The 24,714-nt window shown below is 39.7% G+C and overlaps 1 protein-coding gene across 1 annotated transcript in view; it reads left to right on the top strand.

The window, feature by feature from the left end:
- LOC124544661 (SH3 domain-containing protein Dlish) overlaps window positions 1-24,714 on the top strand; it is a 70,652-nt gene that overhangs the window by 19,931 nt on the left and 26,007 nt on the right. Inside the window, exons 2-3 of the mRNA XM_047123279.1 lie at window positions 2,593-2,783; window positions 22,362-22,668. Of these exons, the coding sequence (XP_046979235.1) occupies window positions 2,593-2,783; window positions 22,362-22,668 (498 nt within the window). The remainder of the gene's footprint in view (window positions 1-2,592; window positions 2,784-22,361; window positions 22,669-24,714) is intronic.

Here is a 24,714-nt window from a genome sequence, read left to right on the forward strand (position 1 = left end):
TGTAGTGTCGGTCAGGAGCGCAGTAAGTGCTGCAGGGGGAAGAGAGAACCATTCTTCTGATTGTCAGGATGTGGGGCATTGTGGATTCCAAAAGTTGGCAAGTGCTATGGTTGTACCTCGGAGATAAAGGTGGCCGCAGCAACACAGACAACATAAACTCTTCAGTACTGCAACAAGCTAATTACTGTTGCGTGCCCTCAATGGCATGGCCTAGTGTCGTCCCATGGCCTCTGCATTCCAAGGGTGTTGCCAGGCATTGATCTCTCAGCCCAGAGTATTCATCTAGCGGCCCACGAGTGAGAAGAAGCAGTGTCACGAGGATGGTAATAGCTTATGTCCCAATAGTGCCAAGGCCTTGTATGGTGAGCAAATCTTGGCAGCGCTGTGTGATATGTGGCAGCCTTATGTTGATTGTTGCACTACTGACCGAGTGGTTGCGTACTGCCCAGTTTAAACAAGTGCCTGGTGCTGGCAGGTGTCCAGCGTCTCATTGATTAGGCAGGCATTGGTTTGACTCTATTCCTATCAAGCGGTGGCCTGCAGCGGGGAGAATGTTGGTGGCCTCGCTGTAGATGTGTCTACTTCCATGTAGACTGTTGTGGTTCAGTATCAAATTTGTATGAAGGCAAATGAAACAACATAGAACTCTGGTGACAGAGACTGGCTAACCTAATTAAAATGTCATGACTCAGAAAGTCTGAATGCATTCACCTACTTACAGTGTGTTCCAGGAGGAAGGATCAATATTCATGGATGTGACAGCAACAATCATTGGAAGCAAAAAGTGTCTTGTAAACCTTGACTCTAAAGTGCATACCATATGGGCTACGAGCACTTGTTCAGTAGAAAAGATGTGTTTCACAGTAGCGAAGATGATGTAGTGCTTGTAGCTCTTATGGTATACATTTTAGAGCCGATGTTCACAAGATTTGTTTGCTTCAAATGGTCATTCTTGTCGTATCCCTGCGCATATTAACCATTCTTCCTGGTCACCCTGTATACCAACTTTTTTCAACATTTCCACTCTGTAAACCACAGTTACCTACATAAAACACTGTTTTGTTTTAACAAAGCTACGATTTAGTGCATGGGGTTATTCTCTACGATAACTAGATCATGTTTCCTTAAAGATAAGATCAGGAAATACACTAGTGTTCACAAACCCATAAAAATGGCTATAACAAAACTCAAAACATTGTTTAACAGGCCATGAAGGCCCAACAGTACTGACTGGCCGCCGTGTCACCCTCAGCCCGCAGGCATCTCTGGGTGCGGATATGGAGGGGCATGTGGTCAGCACACCACTCTCCTGGCTGTATGTCGGTTTATGAAACAGGGGCTGCCACTTCCCAATCAAGTAGCTCCTCATAAGAGCTGTGTGCAGCCCGCTAGCTAACAGCGCTCGGGAGATTGGGAGGTTGCCCATTCAAGTACTAGCCCAGCCTGACAGTGCATAACTTCAGTGATCTAACGGGAACCAGTGTTACCACTGAGGCAAGGCCGTTGGCTGATTACATGATGCGGCATATTTAAAACCAAAATCACAGTAACTGGTAAAGGGCTACGAGTATACAATATCTTCCCACTGTATGAAATAGGTATTTTAACATCAATAAAGTGAGATATTAACCATCCTATTTGAGGCGCACACAGCACTGTGTTATGGTGTTTTGCATGATCTTGCAGTTTAACTGTTTCTTGAATTGTATGGTGGTTGTTACATTTGTATGAGAGTTGTTTGACCATGTACTTCCTTTATTGATCTTCTGGACTTTGTCACCAAAGTTGTAATATCTCCTTTAAACCCAAAAACTGTTATCTTATTTACACCATATTTTAAGAATAAACTTTCCAAATAATTTGCAGCTGAACATGTGATATATTTATTGTACTTCAAATAGATGAACAATTCATATTAGTCTGATGTATTCATGTTTCTGCAAACAAGTTAATTATCCAACTCAAAAGGCCCTCACACTTCAGTTTCACAATTATTCAGTTGTTGATTTAACAATTCTTAGGAAGGCTCGCATTTCCATGGCAGGAATGCGATTCATGGAGTGCTCATTGCTACTTCCAAGCAGATATTGGATGTATCGCTTACACATGATATACGTTTGAGGGAAAATGGTTTACTGGCTAGTTTAGTATACATAATGTGAGTAAAATAGAAAAGATTAATGCACATCGGTAACAGAAGCTGCTGCCCAATCACTCAAGTAGGAGGAGAGGAAGCAGTGAGCAATTGCTTCTGGGGGGGGGGGGGGGATATGTTGTTTAGGTGCTAAATAAAGAAAGGAAAGAGTAATTGGAAACGTTGAGAGGCAAGATTTCACTCTCAACATACTGCATCAAAGAACAATTGTTCTACTGTACTCATGAATGACATACACACATTTGCACTCATCATTAACTCTTTTTCTGATTACCATCCAAAGAAACAGGTTTTTGAATTAGCTACTGTTCCAAACATTACTACCATTTAGAGGGACTAATACCTGTATCTGTATGTGCATTTTTACACTTTTCTATTTATTGATCCTGTATCATAGAAAGTTTTCATGGAAGAAAATTTCTCTGTCACCTGAGCAGCATCAGGAGATGCGGACAAGGACTTGGTTCGTACTCCCGGAATGGGCCGCATCACAGGAAGTGCCTCGATCGAGACTTTGGTTCGAGTTGGAATCGAAAAGGAGAATGGCCTGGCTCCAGATAGCAAGATGGTTGTGCTTCACGACTTCACGCCCTGTGTCGATGATGAGTTAGAAGTGAAGAGAGGACAGGTCTGTTTGTGAATCTATACTTTACCTTTCCTAAAAATCTTGCCCCTTGTTTTAACTATTTTTAGCAGACCAAGACCCAAGTCATAATTGTAACCTTCAAGTGACAGGTTCGTAGCTACACACATTGCACAAGTGTGGAGCAGCAAACCACTGTTGTATAGGAAAAAATAAGCGACAAAACAATGCTGTTACCAAGGATGTTAATATATCCAGATCAAGAACAAAGAATTAAAAATATTTTAAAATAATGACCAGTTTGCACTTAGTCCAAATATAGTATGTTAAATAACAGAGAAATATGATGGAGTAAGAATACACTTGTTAAACAATTAACTGTTGTTAGAATTTCAATTTGGCTGTTTGTGTTTTTGATAGTTCTTAGTTATTTCAAGTGAATACTAGCTGGAATCCTGATGTGAAACAGTAAATAATTTGTTAATTCATTTGTAGTAGATCTACAAAAGTATCCCGTTATTGATTACCTCATGACCTGAGATACACAGTTCGATCCACAAATGATGGCAGTTTGCCCAGCTCAAAACATGGACTGGGATTGCATTGTTTGCTGTTCCAAGCAAAAGTTTCGGTACATCCATACATGTGCTTTGCGCTTGGTGAAAACATGTAATCGGCAAATTATGTCTCTCACTTGCTTGTGTGGGATTCATCGTTTACTCTCGTCATTAGCCATGATAAATCACAAAAAAAGAGTAAAACTTCAGTAAATAACTCACTGTGATCACATTTAATGCTAGTGTTGACTGCAACATTCGCAGCAGAGCACCCAGAAAACCACTGAACACTCATTGGCTGTCAGGAAATTTGCAATGTAGATATTGAGAAAGCATCGGACAACATCTGTCATGACAGCCTTACGTACAAACTCATAAATTACGCTGCCTAGAACATTCAATGTGGACCATTGATCTGTTTGTTAGATGTCAGTCTTTCATAGGTAACAGAGCATTACCTGTGATTGTGGCAGGAATTCCACAAGGTTCAGTCTTAGGTGAAGTCCTATACACCATCTACCTCAACAACATAGCCAAGCAAGTCAGTGGTGAAGTAATCCTATATACTGATGACACTTTAATCTAAAAGAGCAGCACCAACCTTTTCTTTATTCACCATAAATTACAGGACTAGTTAGGCAAAATCGCACAATGGTTTAGTGTTTGAGAGGTGAAAATAAACTCTACCAAGTGCCAGGCTATTTATTTTACGACTAAAGTTAAGCTTCTCGAATGGTAACATACTATAGATGGATGAGACATGTTGTGGCGTGACTCAGTCACATACCTGGACCTTGAAATAGACAGATGCCATACTTATGGTCATCCTGTATGGCTTGAAGTTATGGTATACGGTGCCAGGCACCACCCTCCTAAGCCTTCAAGAGCAAAACTTTCTGGATTATCTCAGGTGCTGGCAGATATTCCAGACACACATATCCGAGACTTACTGAACCAGCCATCTATTTACACTCTAATTAAAGATAAATCAATAAAATAAAATAAAAAAATACCTAAGAATCACCTGGAGCTTCTCATAAACGCCCAAAATTAACACTTTTGCGCCGCTTTAGCGAGTAATGACACACACAAACACCAAATACAAACATTTAGATTACACACACATGCAGACGTTTCCAGTCCACATTTTCTGGACCCTTAAGTGCATTCTGAAGTCAGATGGGCGCAGCCCAGTGGTACTCCCGCACGTTGCCTCATTGGCACAAAACAAGTTAAAACTCTGCCACCATCGTTTGTGATTCCAACAATAACAGAAAAAGAATAAAGAACATCATCCTATACATCCTTGATTCCTCCTTTAATGTATAATGGTGGCTAAAATACATCATTTGTTTTCAAAAAATACAAAAATCTGTAGCATTGCTAATTGCTTAATTTGTAATGGTATTTATGCACAAATTTATACTATGAGTGAATTGTATTTATAATAGGTGATGCTTGTTTCATATTTGATGCTGATCTTATTTATCATTTACAACAAAAATATTTTCATGGAATTCATGCGTACTACTCCTGGGGCATTTTTTTTTTCCTATATATATTTTATATATTTATATGGTGGGATACAGGTGTACACTTTAACTTCATCAAATTCAGAAATAAAATTTCATTAATTTGCTTGCAGCTAGTGATTTTCAGGTGTTCTGTTAAGTTTCCTGACAATTGTCTAATAAATTGAAGTCAACATTACATTTACCTGTATGTGCCCTATGTGTACACCTGTATGTTTGTTTCTAACAGGTATAGATTAAAAGAAGAGATTCTTAGGTGTGTGTGTGTGTGTGTGTGTGTGTGTGTGTGTGTGTGTGTGTGTGATGTTGAATATATATCTCCAATCAATTAAAAAATTAACAAATGCTCTTAATAGATAATTTTACTCTTTTTTTTTTTTCATTCTGTTGTCACGTTGTGAATTGCTGAATTTGAGGATTTTTAGGTATGTCTGGTTGGATGATCTGCTGTCCTCGATTTTGAAAATATGGAGATTTGGCCTATTTAGATGGATTGGCGGTCATTGGACGTCAGCTGGTAATTGCCTGTTTTATTGAATTTCTTGATTTTTGTTTCCTTCAGCATTTCTTTTTCCCATACACTGGCAGTTTTATGCATTTATTTAACTTCCGCTTTTTCAGTTACATTTCCTGCATAGAGGACCTACTTCATTACTAACATCAGTGTGCAGATATGCACTCATGCCTTTTTTGCTTTGTGTTTTATTTTTTCTCTGTCCTTCTGATAATTTCTTTTGCACTCGTTGGGTTTGTGAGTTGTTTTAAGCTACCTTTGTGCACTGAGTGAGTGTTTGTGTTTGATTTCGTTTGTATTACTCTTTTCGGTTTGCTTGTGTTGTGTCCTTTCACAGTTTGTGTTTGTTATTGTGTGCAATGCTTCAAGCTTGTGTGCCTAATTCAATCTGCTTGATGGAGTGTAAATCAGTACACACAGAAAGCCTTAAAAAAGAGGTTGACTATTGTGAATGTAACAGAAATGCATGTTTTGTTTTGGAATCCTTTCTGAGAGAAATTTTGTATTGTTTGATTCTTATCAAGATACACACTCAAGTAGCTTCCATTGTTTTTCTAGACTAGTGAAAGTGCATAACTGATTTCTTTGAGAAGTAGGCCTAAATATATTACATTTTCTCGTAGTAATTAATTTCTGCAGTAGACCTACGTAGACAGCTAAATTCCTTGACCTAAAAAGGCAGCTTTTTTGTATTCAGGAGCAATGTGATTCACATCCCTGTTTAGCCATACTAATGTAGCTTTCGGTTTTGTTTCCCTAAATTATTTAAGATAACCAGATGATTCTGTCTACAAGACACCACTAATTTCCATCCCCATCCTCGTCTGACATGAACTAATGTGACATTCCCAATGCTGTTTTTAAGACGTTAAATCTGTCCATCCTTCAGTCATTCCTCCCTTCCTTAGAGATTACTGCTGAGTGAATTTTCTCTTGATGTACATTGCCAAATGTTGTCTTTGTTTCTATTCATCAGTAAGTCGGCAGTGGATGAAGGGATTGCTAACATTGGTGTATTTTATTTTCTCAGTCTTCTCAATTTCTGTAAGTTGTTGTGATTTCATTATTTGAACATTAAAGCAGCAATTATTCAATTTATTCTAATTGATGCTGTGAATGGTAATAGTTACAGAAGATTTGGTAATAGGAAACCTTCATCATAACATTAATATCTGTTGTATTTTTGAAAAAGTGGTGTTATCATTTGAGCAAGAGGAATAATGGTAGAGCAGGAGAGTTGATATGACTGTAACTGCATAATTTTAGAAAGAGAAGTGTTTCATTTAGACTGTGGGAAATGAGGAGGGGTGAGAGGGTGGCCAGAATGGAATGCACTACAGACATGTACATGATAGTAGTGTTGTGATAGAAAATGGGCTATGAACTGTTTATTAAAACTCAAAAGGCCTTTCATTGCTGCTTGGGCAGGTTGTTCCAGAGAGAGATTCTGGATACATAAAACAATTTTGAGAAAGTTGCTCTGTTGTGGACTGGTACAGGTTGCATTTTATTTTCTTGGGTGTGAATATATCTACTATGCCCTTCTTGTAGAGGCAGTGAAGTTGAAGATATTGAGCTGAACCATTTAAGTGGAGTAGATAGTAGATAGGGCCAAGTGAGTGATAGTGTGTACTCTCATTTGCAGTTGTACTGAAGATGGTGGGCTAAGTTTCACATGAATGACTATTTTTAGATGGGTTGAATTTCTATCCTGTAATGTGCACATGCTGTAAAAAAGGCAAACAGGTTTGTGTTACATAGTGATGCTATCCTTGGGCACCTTAATGGTGTACTTGGATATAACTTTAGGTAATCAACATATTAGTACGACCCATTTGCCTGTAGGTTTATGAGAAGAGTGATTTGTTTTCAGATAGCTTATCACTGTCTGTCTTGTTGAGGACATTGTGTCAGTAATTTTCTCTGGTATTGTATTAGGAGCATTGCGTGCAAAAGAAGTCATCCATTCATTCATATGTATGCAGTCTGCAGCAAAACTACAGGCAGACTGTGATAGCAGGCAGTTGCATACCTGTAATATCATTCCTGTGTTCATCATATTGTGCTGGTGTCACATTCCTTGAGATTTCAAGTTAACCCTGTTGTCTTTAGCTCACATCTTGTAGATTCAGTTCACTTCACTAGCCCTACAACCTAAATAACGTAACGGGATAGACAAAAAAATCTATTCAGCAAGCAGTGGCAGGACACAAACATGTAAAGGTTAAGGAAATTTGCAAGCTTGAGAAGCCAGTGGCTCCTTCTTCTGGCAGAAGGGTTGAAAGGGAAGGAGGAGTGATGGAGGAAATGGCCTGGTAAGTTTTTGGAAATGGAGAGAGTCTGGGAAAGTCAACCTGAACCTTGGATCAGGGGAGACTTACCAGATGGGATGAGAAGTGAAGATTGATTGTTGGGGAGTGCACCAAATGAGACTTGAAATCCTGAGTACTTAAAGATGTTAAAGATGTAAGATAGGGTGATAAATGCAATGGAAATTATTGACAAAACATTATATAAGAGTTAATAAGAATAGAATGCTAAGTGCATTGTATATGGTAAAGGTGGGGGCAGGGAAAAAGAGAGACAGGTAAGAAAATGAACAATATGGAGGAAAGAATAATTCTGAGAAGAAATGCTGAAACCAAAGAAATTAACATCAATTAAAGTCAGGTGGATAGCAAGAACTCCTACAGAGTTTTGAGAAACTGGTGTCTGGGAGAATCGAGATGGCACTTGTGGTGGAACAGGCACCGAGGTCACGACTGTCATGTTGTAGAACATGCTCTGCAGCAGGATATTGTGTGTTGCTCACCATACCAAGGATAAATTTTCCGTGCCCACCCCACCTCCACAGTATTCTGGTCAGACCCTATGCTGCTTCTGCACCCTTTTCACTACCCTATGGCTCCTACTTCTTTGACTGTATCCACAGTAAGACTTGTCCTACATGCCCTCCTATCACCATCCATACCAGCCGTGTAACTGGCAAAACATGTACTGTCAAAGGGAGAGCCACCTATGAAATGATGTATGTTGTCTACCAGCTGTTATGCAAACACAGTTTGGCCTTTTACATTGGTGTGACTATCACCAAGTTATCAGTTCAGATGAATGGACATAGACAGGGGAGGTGTACTGGCAACACACAATATCCTGTTGGAGAGCATTCTCTAAAACATGAGTCGTGACCTTGGTGCCTGTTTTACCTCATGGGCCATCTGGATTCTTCTCCTTGTTATTGCTACCATCCTGGCCTTAATTTATTTTAATTTCTTCGGTCTCAGCATCTCTTCTCAGCAACTATTCCTGTCTCAGTATCTTTTATTTTCTGATTTTCTCTCTCTCTCTCTCTCTCTCTCTCTCTCTTTCCCTGCCTCTATCGCCTTCAATGCACTTAACTTTCCATTAGCACTTAACTTTCCATTATTATTAATTCATACAAGCTGTTCCATCTGTAAGCTCTCTTGCTCAGTACCCTATCTTCCACCTTTCAGGTTTTCAAATCTCATCTGGTACAGGTCCCAACAGTCAGTTGTTCCTTCCCATTTTGTGTCCGAAGTATCCCTGAGCAAAGGTTTTGATTGACTTTCCTGAACTCTTCACCTTTGCCAGACCTTGCCAGTCCTTTTCCTTCATCTCTCTTCCTTCCCCTTCAGTCCTTCATTATATACGGAATTTCTTCCAATTCTTGACAGAATATTGATAGACTTAATTTTGATAACGTCTCTCTCTCTCTCTCTCTCTCTCTCTCTCTCTCTCTCTCTCTCTCTCTCTCTCTCTCTCCCCTCCCTCCCTCTCTTTCTCTCCCCCCCTTTTTTTCCCTTCTAGTAGCAACTGGATGAACCTACACATGTTGTTGAGATACTAAAGGGAACCCTTTTGGTTTTGCACATGTCCTGCTTATTTCCTTCCCACACATGCTTCATACAGACAGTGTCATCAATATGTGATAATTCCCTTTCATTATTAATGTTTTTGTCATTGAGTAGTTTTGTAGTCAGATTATCTATCCTGCATGTTCATTCTTGTTATTTACAGTATTCAACCTCCTTGCCTCCAGTAGTTTCCTGTTCTCAGTAACTTCCACCTTTTGCAGGTTTACTCATCGTTTGTGTAGTTGATACAGTAATTCTCTCAAACTGATCTCATAGATCTTACATTTAAATGGTACATACAGTCTTCTTCTTTATGTTCTCTCTGCTTACAGAATGTTGAAAACCATAATGGAGTATTGTTCTCTATTCTGGACTAATCCAATCAATGTGCCAATACTGGGAATTTTGGGCCACTCCCCTCTTCAAGATTCTGCAGCCATAAAACCCTTCTCTGACCAGGTCCACATTTTCCTTTTACAATGAATTGCTTATAGCTTAAAAAAAAAAATTGAAACCAAATGTGATAACTTTCTTGTGTCTGATAGTAGTTATGATAAAAACATTTTTTCAGCACAGTAAAGGACCTTGTCTTTGGTTATACAGCCTACTCATGGGATCTTTAGCAAATAATGATCATGTGGAATGCAGCTCACTTTGTTCACTCAGAGGGCAGTAGATACTGGCATCTAAGTGTTCTGTTTTTCTTCAGTTGCAGGTGGTGCTCAGTACCATTTTGCAAGAATGTTAATGAACAAAATGCAGGTGTGGGGAATATCAGACTAGCTTCATGAATGGATTGAAGAGTTTATAGTAAAAGATACAGCGTATTGTTCATAACAGAGAGAAATCTGCAGACGTTACAGTATCATTACTATTAACAATATATATAAATGTTGTAGCGGATAAAATATTTGTGAGTATACATTTGGAGCACTTTTTAAGTGCAATGATCACAAACAACTAATCAGAGGTAAGGGAGATGTCAGAAGATTCATTGGAAGAAATCTCAGTAAGTGTAGTTGACCCAAGGAGGTAGCTTACAAAACCCTCATTCGACCAGTACTTCAATGTTGCTCATCAGTCTGGGTCTTGTACCACATAGGATTGATAGAGGACAGGGGAAGATCCAAAGAAGGGCAGTGCATTTAGTCACAGCTTCACATAGTGAATGTGAAAGCTTCACAGAGATGCTCATCCAGCTCCTGTGGCAGACCCTACAGAGGATTGTTGTGCATCACAGTTTGGTTTATTGTTGACTCAGAGCTTATGATTGTAGCAGAATCAACCAATACACTATTTCCTCTTACTTAGCTATCTTGAAAAGACCATGAACCTAAAATTAGTTTCTAGTTCCTATGGAGGCTTACCAACAGTCTTCTTCCTGCAGACTGTTTGCAAGTGGAACGGGAAAGGGTGGAAGTAAAGTTGGTATTCACAGTTCCCTCCTCCATGCACCATACTGTGAAATATAGTCTTCCTATAGCCTCTTGATGAAAGATGTTTTAATTGTCTAAATTTCTATTTCATTCAACAGTACTGGTAACATACTGAATTTTACAGTTCGATGGGTGGTTGACTGGAGATCGTGATTATGTGTAGGGATGTTTCAGTCTTTGCCGTAGAATATTGATTCCAGTATTTTCTTTTCATTGTGATTACATTTTTCTGTTAGCTTGAATCATGGGTGTTTGATTTTAGTGATTATCCCAAGTACATTCCCATCCAAATTGATAACCAAGTTGTGTATTCTCTTCTTGCTAATAACCATTATTTTTCAGAATGAGTCTTTCACTTTATAGTGGTGCATGCACAGTTTTGAAACTTCGTGGAAAGCTGAGACTATGTTAGAGACTAGAACTTAAACCCAGAATTCTGCCTTCCGCAAGCAATGTATTTATCATCTGAGCTATCCAGGCATGGATCATATTCACCCACACGACTTGATGTCATTACTGTCAAAACCTGTGAGTTTAAACTGATTAATAAGTATTTGGTACTTAACATTGTTAAATGGCTTTCCAAAATCTACAAAGCAGGCAAGTCATCTGCTGGCTGGTTCAGAAATTTTTGTATTTAGTCCTGTGTAAAGATCTGAAGTTTTTCTTCTTTAGGGCTAGCAGCATGATATATTTCTGACAAAGACATGAGTATTAGAATAGATGCACCAAATAGCTGCTTTATAATAACTAATCTTTATTCACAATATTGTAAGAGTGGAACTGTCAGATTATTGTCACTGTAAGCAACATTTTATTTTCGACATACATCATTTACCATCTTATTAAAATAGTTACGTTAAAAAAGTAGTTCACTAGTGACGTAATATGGATGCCTTATCAGTCTAGATGTACTTGGCAATGGCGATAAAGGCTGAAACAATCTGTCATGAATAAGCAGCTATTGGATGTATCTATCTCCACTATATTGTGAGAAGCAACTATCCTCCTTGTAGTATTGTTGAAGCTAGTTTGATATTACAATCTTCCACTTCTCCAGTATTACCAGAACTTGGTTTATGTGGGTAGTTTGTTTGCCTTAACTGAGCTCTGTTAACCGAGCTTATTTTTCAGAGGGCTTCCTTTCAGAAATCCCATTTTAAATTCTGAGTATTCTTTTTACATCCATTAAAAATCCACTGTAATTTTGTCATGAGCTTTTTTTATTTTTAAATTTTTTTAAATTTATTTACAGTATATCTTTCTGCCATACATGTTGGTTTTCTTGCAGCGTGATCCCAGCTTTTGGATTTAGTACTTCACCTCTGATAGTTGAATGATATTGCAGGAAATATTGTCCAATTAAATTTCAAGCTCAACAAATTTTTTTTTAAGATACACACTTAAAGGTAGTTCATTTGGTCTGTGTTTGGCTCCTCTTAGAGATGCAGAATATATACTACTGCCTGACGCACAAAAGTGAACCCTCAGTCTCAGATCCAATGATAACTACATAGGTGATTCTTTCAGTAAATTTGAATCTGCCATTTGCATGACTATGATACTGAATTCATGCATCAGACTTTATCTGGAGTATTTGATGGATGTCTTGCACATGAAGACAATTTGTTGACCGAGCGAGGTGGCGCAGTGGTTAGACACTGGACTCGCATTCGGGAGGACGACGGTTCAATCCCGCGTCCGGCCATCCTGATTTAGGTTTTCCGTGATTTCCCTAAATCACTCCAGGCAAATGCCAGGATGGTTCCTTTAAAAGGGCACGGCCGACTTCCTTCCCCGTCCTTCCCCAATCCAATGAGACCGATGACCTCGCTGTCTGGTCTCCTTCCTCAAAACCAACCAACAACCAACCAAGACAATTTGTTGTTAATGTACCAGTGATATGATGCTTTTTTCTTGCCTGAAGGTTATATGACATTTATTTACATTCTAGATTAAATAGGAGTCATTGGAAAAGAAACATCTACCCAAAGCTTTCTGGATTTTGCGACAGTTTTCTAGTAGCAATACTTCACAGCAGATAACATTGTTTTCTGTTAACAGTCTGAACAACTGGTAACATCTGCTAATAAAATTACTTGCAGATCAGTAACAGAGATCCTCTTGTGACATCTCTCCTGTATGTGGATCGGAATAATAGGATGAGTGATAGTCAAGGGAGGGATGTGGACTGTATGTAATGATAGTGAATGCCCTACAGATCAGGAAATGTTCAATGTAACTACAAAGGGAAAGAGTCCTGAAGAATATATTGTTGTGTGATCAGATGCATAGTATTGTTTACTTTAACTTTTCAGTATATGTTGACCATAGATATTCCTTTGTGATGACTGACGCATATACAATAAAATCTGTTGTTGGATATCTGAGCTCAATGTACAAAACCAAAACTTAGATTTAAACTTCTTTTGAGAAGAACAAATATTTGAAAATGTATGAGATCTCCAAAAATTGTTGCACTCTCTACGGATGTAGTGTTATTTATTGAGTTCGAAAGAGGATAAATGGTTTAATGAGTGTGTCTTTTTATCTCTTAGTAATTTAGTGTGTTTTCTGGGTATTACTTTCTTGAGATAGGATTTTTAAAAACATAAGAATCACACTATGACTTGAAAATCTTGTTTAATTTAACTGATAACACATTATTATGGATGTTGACTGAAATGGTCTGTTAAAGCTTGGCGTTCATGAATTATACAAAGCCTGATTACTGTGTTTCAAATAAATGTCTAATTGTTATGCTTATGGTTGCTATGTTGGGGGAATGTATGGGAGGGTATTACACTTTCTTTGAAAAACTAAACAAAAGGTGGCTCAATTAACAGCTTTTTACATTATGTTTGGTTTTGGCATGACTTCATACATTGTGTGTGTTCCTCATGGTTATTATATCTTGACTTCTGTTAATAATTTAGAACAGTCACTCTAGTTTAACAGGGTTGCCACAAGTTGTGGAAATCAGGTAATATCAGGGAATTTCAAACATGTCAGGGAAATGAGGGAAATATCAGGGAAATTTGAAAAAATAACACTGGACACATCTCGTTTTTGTCTTATGAGATGGAATGGTTTGGTTACTGAGATGCCAGGCATCGTCACTGGCTGGGCACAACTGAGTACTTGCCCTGCTTCCCGACTGCCTCATTCTTACTGCTTTTCCCCTCCTACCATTTCCCTCAGCTTGCAGTCAGTGCTACCACCACTTCTTGCCACTAGCCTAGCAGCTGCCAATGACAGGCAGGGAGGTGTGAGGAGTGGTTTGTTTGCATCTGATTCTGAGAGACTGTAGACACAGCAACCGGAGATGGCGGTCATGTGTGCGTAGGTTGTGCCTGAGTGATTATGTGAAACTGTGTGCGCTCTCGTTTTCTGACAAAAGCTGTGGCCGAAAATTTAGTTGTCAGAGTGTGATTGTCTTTTCTGCATGCCTGCCTGCGTCTCAGTGATCTTCATGTTGAGTTGCCACCTATCCTCATTTTTATTGATTCTGAGAGTATTCGCTTAAGTTATCTGTTATTTAGATTGATCACTTTGGCCTCATTTCATCAACATGGTGTCTGTGACGCATGAACAGCTGGCCTCACAAGTGGACTTCCATGTTAGTCCAGAACTGCAGGTCGTTTCTATGAGTATCTCTGACGGATTGGGCCTGCCATCATTTCCCACTGATGTGCAGGCCATGGCCATCGGATGTAGTCTCACCGATCTGCCCGCAGGCTGGGTCTGTGTATGGCATAATCTGCAGTGGATTTTCGTTGTGGACCAAGGACTGTGTTGCTGCCCGGCAGGCCGGAGGCCACAGGCGACTGTCTCACTGCTAGTACATTGTACAGTTGGCATTTGATAGACATTTTATTTATTTTAGTTCATTTTGGGACTTTGGGTCTAGATATTAGAAAGTATGGACAATAAGTAGAAGAAAATTGTGGCAGTCGCTGACGGTTTCTATGCTGTGTACTCATATATTTATTGAAAGAAAAATCACTCAAAACCTATAAAATGAAATGATCATGTGGCATTAATGGCTGGGCGATCTCATCCAGGGAAGTTCGACTGCCATGTTGCAAGTCATCATTCAGGTGACACCACATTGGGCGACTTGGGTGTCGGTGTTCATGAAATGGTGATGAGGTCAACACAACACCCAGTCCACGAGCGAATAAAATCTCCAATCTGGCCAGGAATCGAACCCAGACCCGCTGCATGGTAGGCAAACATGTGACCACTCAGCTAAACAGGGGGAGACACAGTACTACTAAAATAATAGACAGAACAGAGATGGTAATAATTAAAAGTAACAAACAAATTAGAACCAACATTTTATTGGCGGTCACCTGTAGTGCTGCTTTACACAGCTCTTCCCCTCCTTATACACTTCTTTCAAGACTCTTATTTTCTCTGAAGTTATTTCTGAAATCAGTGAAGGTATTTTAAATCTGTCTGGCAACTCCAAGGAAATGCATATTTTTGTCACCAAATGAGTTTCATTTTATTGAAATAAAATAACATCAGTGATCTTAATGAAACATACATACCACTTGGCTTGCTTTCTTCATCTAAATACAGTTCATTACAAAAAGATGTTGATGTGTACACTTAAGATTTTTGCTCACACAATTAGAAATAGAAAAGACCTTGCATTTTTTTGTTAACTTATGTCTTTTACTCACTCTGTAGATCTCAAAATTTGTCAGGGAAAAATCCTAAAACTTGTCTGGAAATCAGGGAAATATCAGGGAATTTCACTTGGCAGAACTTGTGGCAATCCAGTTTAATCTGTTGCTGTAGTTCTGTCAGTACCAGGTTCATCTACATTTACATCGATACTACACAAGCCACTGTATGGTCTGTGGCGGAGGGTACCCTGTACCACTGTTAGTCATTTCCTCTCCAGTTCCACTTGTAAATGGAACAAGGGGAAAATGACTGTCAATATGCCTCTGTATGAGCCCTAATTTCTCATATCTTATCTTTGTGGTCCTTACACGCAATGTATGTCGGCGACAGTAGAATCGTTTGGCAGTCAACTTCAAATGCTGGTTCTCTAAATTTTCTCAATAGTGTTTCTCGACAAGAAAGTCGCCTTCTCTCCAGGGATTCCCATTTGGGGTTCCCAAAGCATTTCTCTAATACTTCCGTGTTGTTCATATCTACTGGTAACTGAATTGCTTTGATGTTAACCTTCAATCCAACCTTGTACAGATCCCAAACACCTGAGAAGTACGCAAGAATATTTCATACCAGTGTCCTACATGCAGTCCCCTTTACAGATCAATCACTCTTTGCTAAAACTCTCCCAATAAACTGAAGTCGACCACAGTTCTCACATGCTTCTTACATTTCATATTATTTTGCAATGCTACACCCAGATATTTAAACAACTTAACTGTGTTAAGTAGGATGCAGTGCTCCGTTGTATCTTCTCTAAAACTTAGAGCCAAGGACACTAGCAATACTGTATCCAAACATGACAGGTTTGATCTTCCTACTCATTTGGATTAACTTATATTTTTCCACATTTAGAGCTCTGCCGTTCATCACACCAATCGGAAATTTTGCATCATGCTACAGTCACCCAGCAATGACACCTTCCTATACACTGCAGCATCATCAGCAAAGAACTGCAGATTGCTGCCTACCCTGTCTGCCAAATCATTTATGTAACTAAAGGACAACAATGGTCCTGTCACACTTCCATGTGGCACTCCTGATGATACTCTTGTCTCTGATTAACATTTGTTGATGAGGACTACATACTGGTTTCTGGTACATAGTATATCATGTGAGGAAAAGGCAAGCTAAATTTTGCTAAAGTAAAGTTTTCTAAAACCACACCAATTTGTAGACGTAAGCTTCTCAGTCTCAAGAAAGTTTAATACATTTGAAATGAGAATATGTTCAAGGATTTTGCAGCAAACCGAAGTTAGGGACATTGGTCTGTAATTTTGTGGGTCCATTCTTTTACCCTTCTTATATACTGGAATCATCTGCACTTTTCTCCATTCACTTGGGACTTTGCGCTGAGCGAGAGATTCACGATAACTGCAGGCTAGATAAGGGGCCAATGCTGTAGAGTACTCATTGTAAAACCGAATGGGGATTCCATCCATACCTGGTGGTGTGGTGGTGGTGTGTTGGGGCTTATGGGCGCTCAACATCGAGGTCATCAGCGCCCTGACACACATTAAAAGGAACGAATGTGGACAGACCTAAGAAAACTAAAGCACACACTCAAAGAAAGCAGGAAAAGAAGAAAAATGCTACATAAGAAAGTAAAACCTAAGGAAAGGGGAAACATAGCAACAAGAATGTCACAGGAAATTGTTATTGGCTGGCCACTTACATAAAATATGGGCGAGCTTCTCACACAGTGAGCAAATTAAAATCCTCTCCCTAAAATCTTTGTAAAAACATTTGACAGGGCACAGAACTTTAAAACTTTAGCCACATTCGTCCGAGTGTTGCCTAAAAGAGATGGCAGGTCCGCTGGCAAGTCAGCCGGAACGCACTGGTCAGAAAATAAAACGCAATCCAATAAAACGTGGCGCACAGTGACCTGGACGCCGCAAGCACCACACATTGGAGGGTCCTCTCGCCGGAGCAGAAAGCCATGCGTCATAGGATTTCTTTGCTTTCAAATCTTTCAGTTGTCTCTCTAAGCCAGGGTTTCCTGTTACTATGCTGCCCAGGGCGTATACGCTCCAGGACATCCAGGAAATCTGGGTAAAACTCGGGAACTTTTGTATCTGGGAAAAAACCGGGAACCTTTTAGAATTCTGGGAATTTTTCATTATTTTGTTCTGCAGTTAAATGTTTGTAATTTTGATTAGTAAGAACTAATAGTCTAACAAAGAATTTTACTGTATCCTGCTACTGCGGAATAATACATCAGCAACAAAATGTAAATGAGAGAATAAAACCAAAATAAAATTTAAGTTGCAAAGGAAATGCATCATTGCCAACAATGGACGGCCAGGGTGGCCGAGCGGTTCTAGGCACTACAGTACGGAACCGCGCGATCGCTACAGTCGCAGGTTCGAATCCTGCCGTGGGCATGGATGTTTGTGATGTCCTTAGGTTAGTTAGGTTTAAGTAGTTCTAAGTTCTAGGGGACTGATGACCTCAGAAGTTAAGTCCCATAGTGCTCAGAGCCATTTGCACCATTTTTTGTCAACAATAAGACACAGTGCACACACAAGCGCCTGCCAAAAGCAAAATGTGTCAAAGGCTTCAGGAGAAAGGCAATGGAATAGTTCATAACAGCAAACTGCTTCCAATGAGCATGAGGTCACAACCGTTAAGTTCGTTTTGAGCAGTCGCCTGCAGGCTCATGCGCATGTGCAGTTCAGTTATGCATGACCAGTACTTTTTCCCTTTTCTGGTTACTCGAGGTGTGGCTGCAACAGTAGCAAGTGCTGCACACAAATATTTTTCTGGCGTACCAAAGCTGCCAGAGTGACGCATGCACAGAGCAGTCGGGATTGTAGTGGGGAGGGGGATAGTGACCTGTGTATGCATTTAGTGATTTTGCTATTTCCTCTTTGTTTACATTTCACAAATGAAAACAAAATGGGTTGCTGTGTCCGGGAGGTATCAAGTGAATTAAATTACATTCATATAATTACAGGAAGCTAAAATATGTTATTACAGATGTGTTTAAATTATTAGACTAAACGATTATTTTTGATATTATTAAATTTTCTGGTGTAAAAGTAGGAGAGAAAAGTGTAATAATTGATTTTTTAAGTGGTTTGATTGATGCCACGAAATATTGCTTTCAAGCCACTCATAGATCACTGAATTTTTCACAGTTGGTAACATTTGTCATTTTCCCTCCAAATCATGTTAGTGTTGGTTGTCAGTTTACATGCTTTGAAACTGTGTTTACAGTAATGTTTTATGTTTCTGTGGTGTACTTCAGCTTGTTATTTATTCTATCACTTCTTGCTGCTTTAACAAGACATTATATAGCTTGTGAACTTGCATGATTTTAGCTATAGGAATAAATTGTAGAGTTTCCAAAAAAAGTGAGTTATGGAGAAGATAAAAGATGTTTCACCTCAGAAAGTTTCGGCTGTGGCAGTACTTCCTGCTGAAAATTGTTATACACAGCAAGAAATTGCTGACAGAATGAGAATATTACAGAAAACTGTCAGCAGAATCAAACTTTCAGTGCAGAAAGGTGGTGAATACAAGTCAAACAGGAAAGGAAAATGTGAGTGTAAAAGAAAAATGAGTCCTAGAACAACGAGAAGACTTACAAACATGGCAACAGAGAACTGTAAATTTACTTCTGTAGACATGAGCCATCAGTGGAAAGGTTTGGGTGTTGAAGTTTCACCTGTTACATTGAGGAGGGGGTATTTTAATGTGGTTTAAAGGCATGCCGACCAAGAAAAAAACAGAAAATCACACCTGCCAGGAAAGCCAAAAGATTGCAATAGGCTAAACAATTTCAGGAGTGGACAAGTGAGGACTGGGCTAAGGTATGTACAATGATATGATGAATTAAGTGGGTCTGATCTCTAAAGTTAGGAGTTTTGGCTTGAAATTGTGATGTTTTATTGACACTGAAGAAATGCATATTTGAATTTTTGGGACTGTTTAGGTCTACTAGGCTACTAATCCCAACTTTTCTAACTTGAAATTGTGTACACATGCTTCAAGTATGTTTCAGTGATGACTCTGTATTCACTGTGATGGAAGAAGCAGCCAGTATGTTCGTCACAGACCTGGAGAACGTTTAAAAGCTGAGTGTGTGTAGCAATGTGTGAACTTCCGTTATGGTCTGGAGTGTGATGCCCGTGAAAGGTCCTGGCAGATTACACATTGTTGAAGGGACAATGAGGCAAGAACACTATAAATAAATCCTTGAAAAGGAACTTTCCCCTCAAATAAATGAGTGGTTTCCTAATAAAGATGCCATTTTTATGCATGATGGGACACCTTGCCACAAAGCCAAAAGTGTTCAAAAGTGCTTGGAAGAAAAGCAACTGAAAGTGTTGCCCTAGCCAGGGAGTAGCCCTGATACAAACCCAATTGAAAATTTATGGGATATTGTGAAACAGAAGATAAGGAAATTTACAATAACTGCCAAACAAGATCTAGAAACTAAATGAAATCTGGTATCATGACAATGATATTGAAATGTCATATGAAAATTTAATAAAAACAATGCCAAACGCAATAAAAATGTTGATTAAGGACAAAGGCATACATACAAAGTATTGAATGAACAAATATAATCTGTATGTGGATGTAAATGTATAATAAATGTAAAGTTTTGGAAAAAGTCTTTAGTCTAATAATTTGACCACATCTGTAGATTTTTTTATGATTTTATTTTACAGCCATGTTTTTGGCAGTCAAGCATTAATCGCCTTGCACAATAATGCAGTTTTTGTTGGTTTGCTAGATAAATGTGGCTTTTATTAATCTTTTCCGCAGATACAGTCGATTTATAAGAAGCGAAGTGTTTTGTCCCATACTATTGGCTAGTTTCAACTGTTAACTGAATTTCAAGTGCACATTTTCATCTTCTGGCACGTTTAGCATTATGCCATAACAAAGAGCCAAACATGAGGTAATATAGTACCGGTACGCCAAGAAAATTTGCATCCCGAAAAGCCCACTGTAAAGCTTAACACCAGGTTGGAGCCTACTTCATTGTGAATCTGGACATGTGAATGTGTCCTTTAAGCCGAATTATGCGTTTTAGTACAGTTTACGAAATTCCTATGATGTCCTATTTCTTTTATGACGTCACAGAAGATCTCTTAATGCCATGTGTGTACAAACATAAGGCTTTCCTCACATGCAGTAATATCCATTTTCTGGCACTCTGCCAGCTGTTGGAATGAACCCATGTGTAAGAGATTACAGGAAAATATTGTGAATGGTTCTTTGAAAAGCATTATTTTCAAAAGAAATTTCCTTTTATGCAAGATTAACTTTGTTGCTATGAGATTGTGCAATGAATTTCTTAAATGACTGATTGTTTGACTTTCATTTAAAACTTAACACTTTGAGGACCAGCCACTTCAAATAATTTCGAGCCCAGATCAGACATTAATGTCGTTGTTTAAAAATTAACCACCACATTTGTGTTATATCTCTTAAAGTATAACACATGCTAAAAAGACCAATAATATATGTGAAAGCTTAGCTTTTCTTGTAGCTTATTGATATTCAAGGCCAATATTATGGATGAAAGCTTAGCTTCTCTTGTTGCTACACTATGTACATTAATTTAAACCATTAACTTTTCCTATTTGTGTGTTCACACTACTTGACAGTGATGTTGCTGTTGACAGTCAAAATGTCTTTATTCTAAATGCCGTCTGACTTCCCTTGCTGCATATCGACTAAAAAAGTCTCATCTACACCCTACAAGTACTCTGCTATCTGAGAAACTGCTTCCTTTGTGTAGTTCAGCTATCAAGGGAAGTTCTATAAATGATAATGCAAGTCTAGAAATCTGCAGCCAAGACCATCACAGTCGACAAATCCACGGTTTGGAGCCAAGGGGAGAACCCCAACCAAAAGCAAACTGCGAGCTCTGCTTGTACCCCACAAGTAAGGTCAGCAGTCTTTACCACCCCTGCCTGCCAGCCATCCGTATGAACTGAGGATGGCCTCAGAATAGATGCAAGAGGTGTTGGTGCCGATGTGAGCCACAACTTGCAGATGACTGCACCCTGCACACTCGATTGCCGCAGGTGAGGCCACCTCCTCATCTTGAATGAGGCCCCCTGGCAGACATACCAAGTGCACATTCGCTTTCTTTCCAGCCCTGAACGCTATCTGCCTAAGGGGTTCCATAATGTGCATAACGTCGGAACTCCCGGTAACTAGTGAACCACCCCCCCCCCCCCCCCCCCATGCTGACTGGGACACTGCTGAAGGAGTGGCTACCTGTCCTTGCACAAGGGGAATGAGTGAGACCAGCCAGCCAGTGTCCACATTGGCCCTCCACCTTGAGCGACGCAAATACGTTACCACCCACCACTCATCCTGCTGAGAGGGCAGATCAGCTGAGTCAGGGTGCACTATGAGGTGCCTTGGAAGCAGAGCCCATGGACAATACCAGCAATACCTGAGATGTCCCATGCAACGCATCAGATGACTGACTGTAGCCAAAAGCGCATTTAGCTGTTCGTGAACTGGGGCCAGCTCCTCCTGCATCCGCACACAGCATGCACACATTCTAACTGTCCTAGCAGTAAACTATGAAAGCAGACATAATCCTAGATATGTAACTTGCTACACTCCTGATGTGTCACCAGTGGACATTGATGCATTAATGAGCTGTGTAGCTGGCTGTTCTGTGAGCAACTACTGTGCTACAGACTGAATGAATTTACACTTACAAAAACACAAGATTAAGTCTCTTAAACAGGAAAACACAACCAAAATTTTAATAAATATAGTACAAGGAGAACACAGAAGAAGATAAACACATACTTGCCGTTCTGTAGACATGTATCAGGTTCTGTTGCATTCTGCGAGATAATCACAGCCCAATTGTTCAGTCACTCTTAGGAAACAAGATACACTCTCAGAGAGAATATACCGCAGGACGGTGTGCAATTTGTGGAAAAAGTCCTATAGTTTGGTGTACCTTAAGATTATGTTAATGAACTCCTTCCAGGAGCAATATTATGAGAATTTTGACTTTCATGATTTCAGGTGGTAAACATCCTGTATCGTGAAAATGACTGGGCGTATGTTATTGCTGCAGACAGCCGACAGGAGGGGTTTGTGCCTCACTCGTACTGCACGCCATATAATTCTCACTTGGGTGAGCTTGCATTAAACAATGTGAAGAAAAAGCTTCCCCGTGAACAGCAGCAGCGGACTGGAGGTGCTGGGACTGGTGGTGCAAATGCATCTTCAAATAGTGGTGGAGGTGGCACCACTGGGAGCGGAGGTGCAGTAGTAGATAATCCTGTAGTGCCGACCAGTGAAGGAGAAGCTATACAGGAAAGTCGGACTGGTGAGCCATAATTTATATGAATTTTTAAATTATTTTTCCTCTTCAGATGAGGATTACATATTTTAATATGAGCCTTGCAGAAGAGATACAGAATGCAAAGATTTCCCCTGTACCATTTTTTAAATGAGACATTACACTGGTCCACCGTAGATTTCGTGCAGATACCAAAGTAGATGGTTTCGATGCATTGAACATGAATATCACAGTGAAAACTGTCTCTTATCTCAGGATTACAAGTAAGTTGGCACTTTCTCCTATTTGCTACTGTAATAGGACATATACATTAATTGAACTTAACTAATTTATTTATGCCTTGTCTTTGCCTGGGTAGTATGTGGAACATCTCTCTATAGCGTCCAGCAGAAATCATCTTATGTAACAGTAATCTACCGTCGTGTCTACCACAGTTCAGTGAGAGAAATGTCCTGGTGGAACTGCTTGCTGTGCTCATCACTGAGTGCACCGCAGTGAGTGCATCGAGGTGGGAGTAAAAGGACTACATCTCCAGGATCATGTTGCAGCCAGTGACCTCAAAAGCATGAATGAATTTGTCCACAAGATTCTTTTAATTTCTGGCTTTCCTGTGTTCCAAGAATGTCATGGTATGAAAACAATGCCACACATGCAGCTGATCTGATGTTAGAGTGGACTCAGTGTGTGTCCCCCAACAGCTAGCTATCTGTGAACCAATGAACGTCCCCTTTGTGATATTCTCCATGCTGAGTTGTGGAAAGTTCTTACACAAATATTGAAATGCTGCTTCATTCCTGTCATGAAGAACTGCTGTAATGAGCTCCAACTTAATGTGCAATGGTGAGAGAACAATTTTGTTCAGATTCAGTTGAGGTTCATTGGCAATATTTCTTGACCCAGGTACTAGAGTAGTTCATATGTTTAGTGTTTTAATCTTGCACGACTGTGCCAATCAAACAGGTAGCAGCAACACTTAGTATAACCCTCATGCTGATCCAACAGCATCACAGGCTTAAATCACACAACAGCTATTCATGCTTATTCTAATTAGCACAGTTTACAATGGATTTCAACGTGGTATAACTTTTTTGCATAATGCATAGTATGTGGCAGGGATGGATGCCCTTTCATTACTATTGTATAACAGTACTATCCTCCAGGTTGTTTTTAAGCCATTAATAAAGAGTCTCCACTTGTCTGGTGAATGTATAATATTCGTGTCTTCTAACACACCATCATTGTCACTGCAGAATATCATGTCGTCTTCAGTACTGAAATTCATGCAGTGTAACTTCGTGTGGTTCTCCAGATGATGATGTCTGTGTAAATGTAGCAGAAGAATGTCAGTTCAGTATCATAGGTATCACTGCTTCATGGTGGTACTTACGGGGCAACAGGAGGTATCAATCTTTCGCCATGAATCACAGGGCAAATGGTAGATGGGATGTCAAGGTATTGAATATTCCTCTTCCTCTTGGTGTTGACTTTCTCCGCAAGGGAGATAACATACAGAAATACAAACCAGTGCATGATTTGTGGGGTCATGTTAAATAGCAGCCCGCCTCCCCTCCTCCTCCTACTCCCCCCTCTCTGGTGGGCTCACCATTCTTTGTTGAGTTTGTGCTTGGCTACCACAGGCCCCTAGCTTTGCAACGTATCTTCCCTTAGTGCCACATGTCTGTCCTTCTGCCATTCTTTTTCCCCTTCCTTGGGGAATGTTTGAGATATTTTTGGCAATGTGTTCTGGGTTTTAGTAGCCTGACATCGGAACAGTCCCTCATCTGATTTTTTTTTCTTTCTTTCTTCATTCTCCATTACCTACCCTTCCTCTTCTTCACCATTTGAGATTCCTCTATGTTTCTTCTTTCTCCATGTCTGCTTCTGAGGGACGACTCGTGCATTTGATGCATAACAGGTGACTGGGTAATGCATAATTCCCAGTCCCAGGTTGACATGTAGGGTTCCCACATACCCCCTGGTACAGGCCAAGCCCAGGGAGGGGTGCTTTCCTGAGCTGTTATCATTCCAGATTGCTAGACAGTCCTCCTGTCAGGAGTTTGGGAGGTGTGAACA

Source organism: Schistocerca americana, chromosome 8 (assembly GCF_021461395.2).
Source record: "Schistocerca americana isolate TAMUIC-IGC-003095 chromosome 8, iqSchAmer2.1, whole genome shotgun sequence".
Lineage (NCBI taxonomy): Eukaryota > Metazoa > Arthropoda > Insecta > Orthoptera > Acrididae > Schistocerca > Schistocerca americana.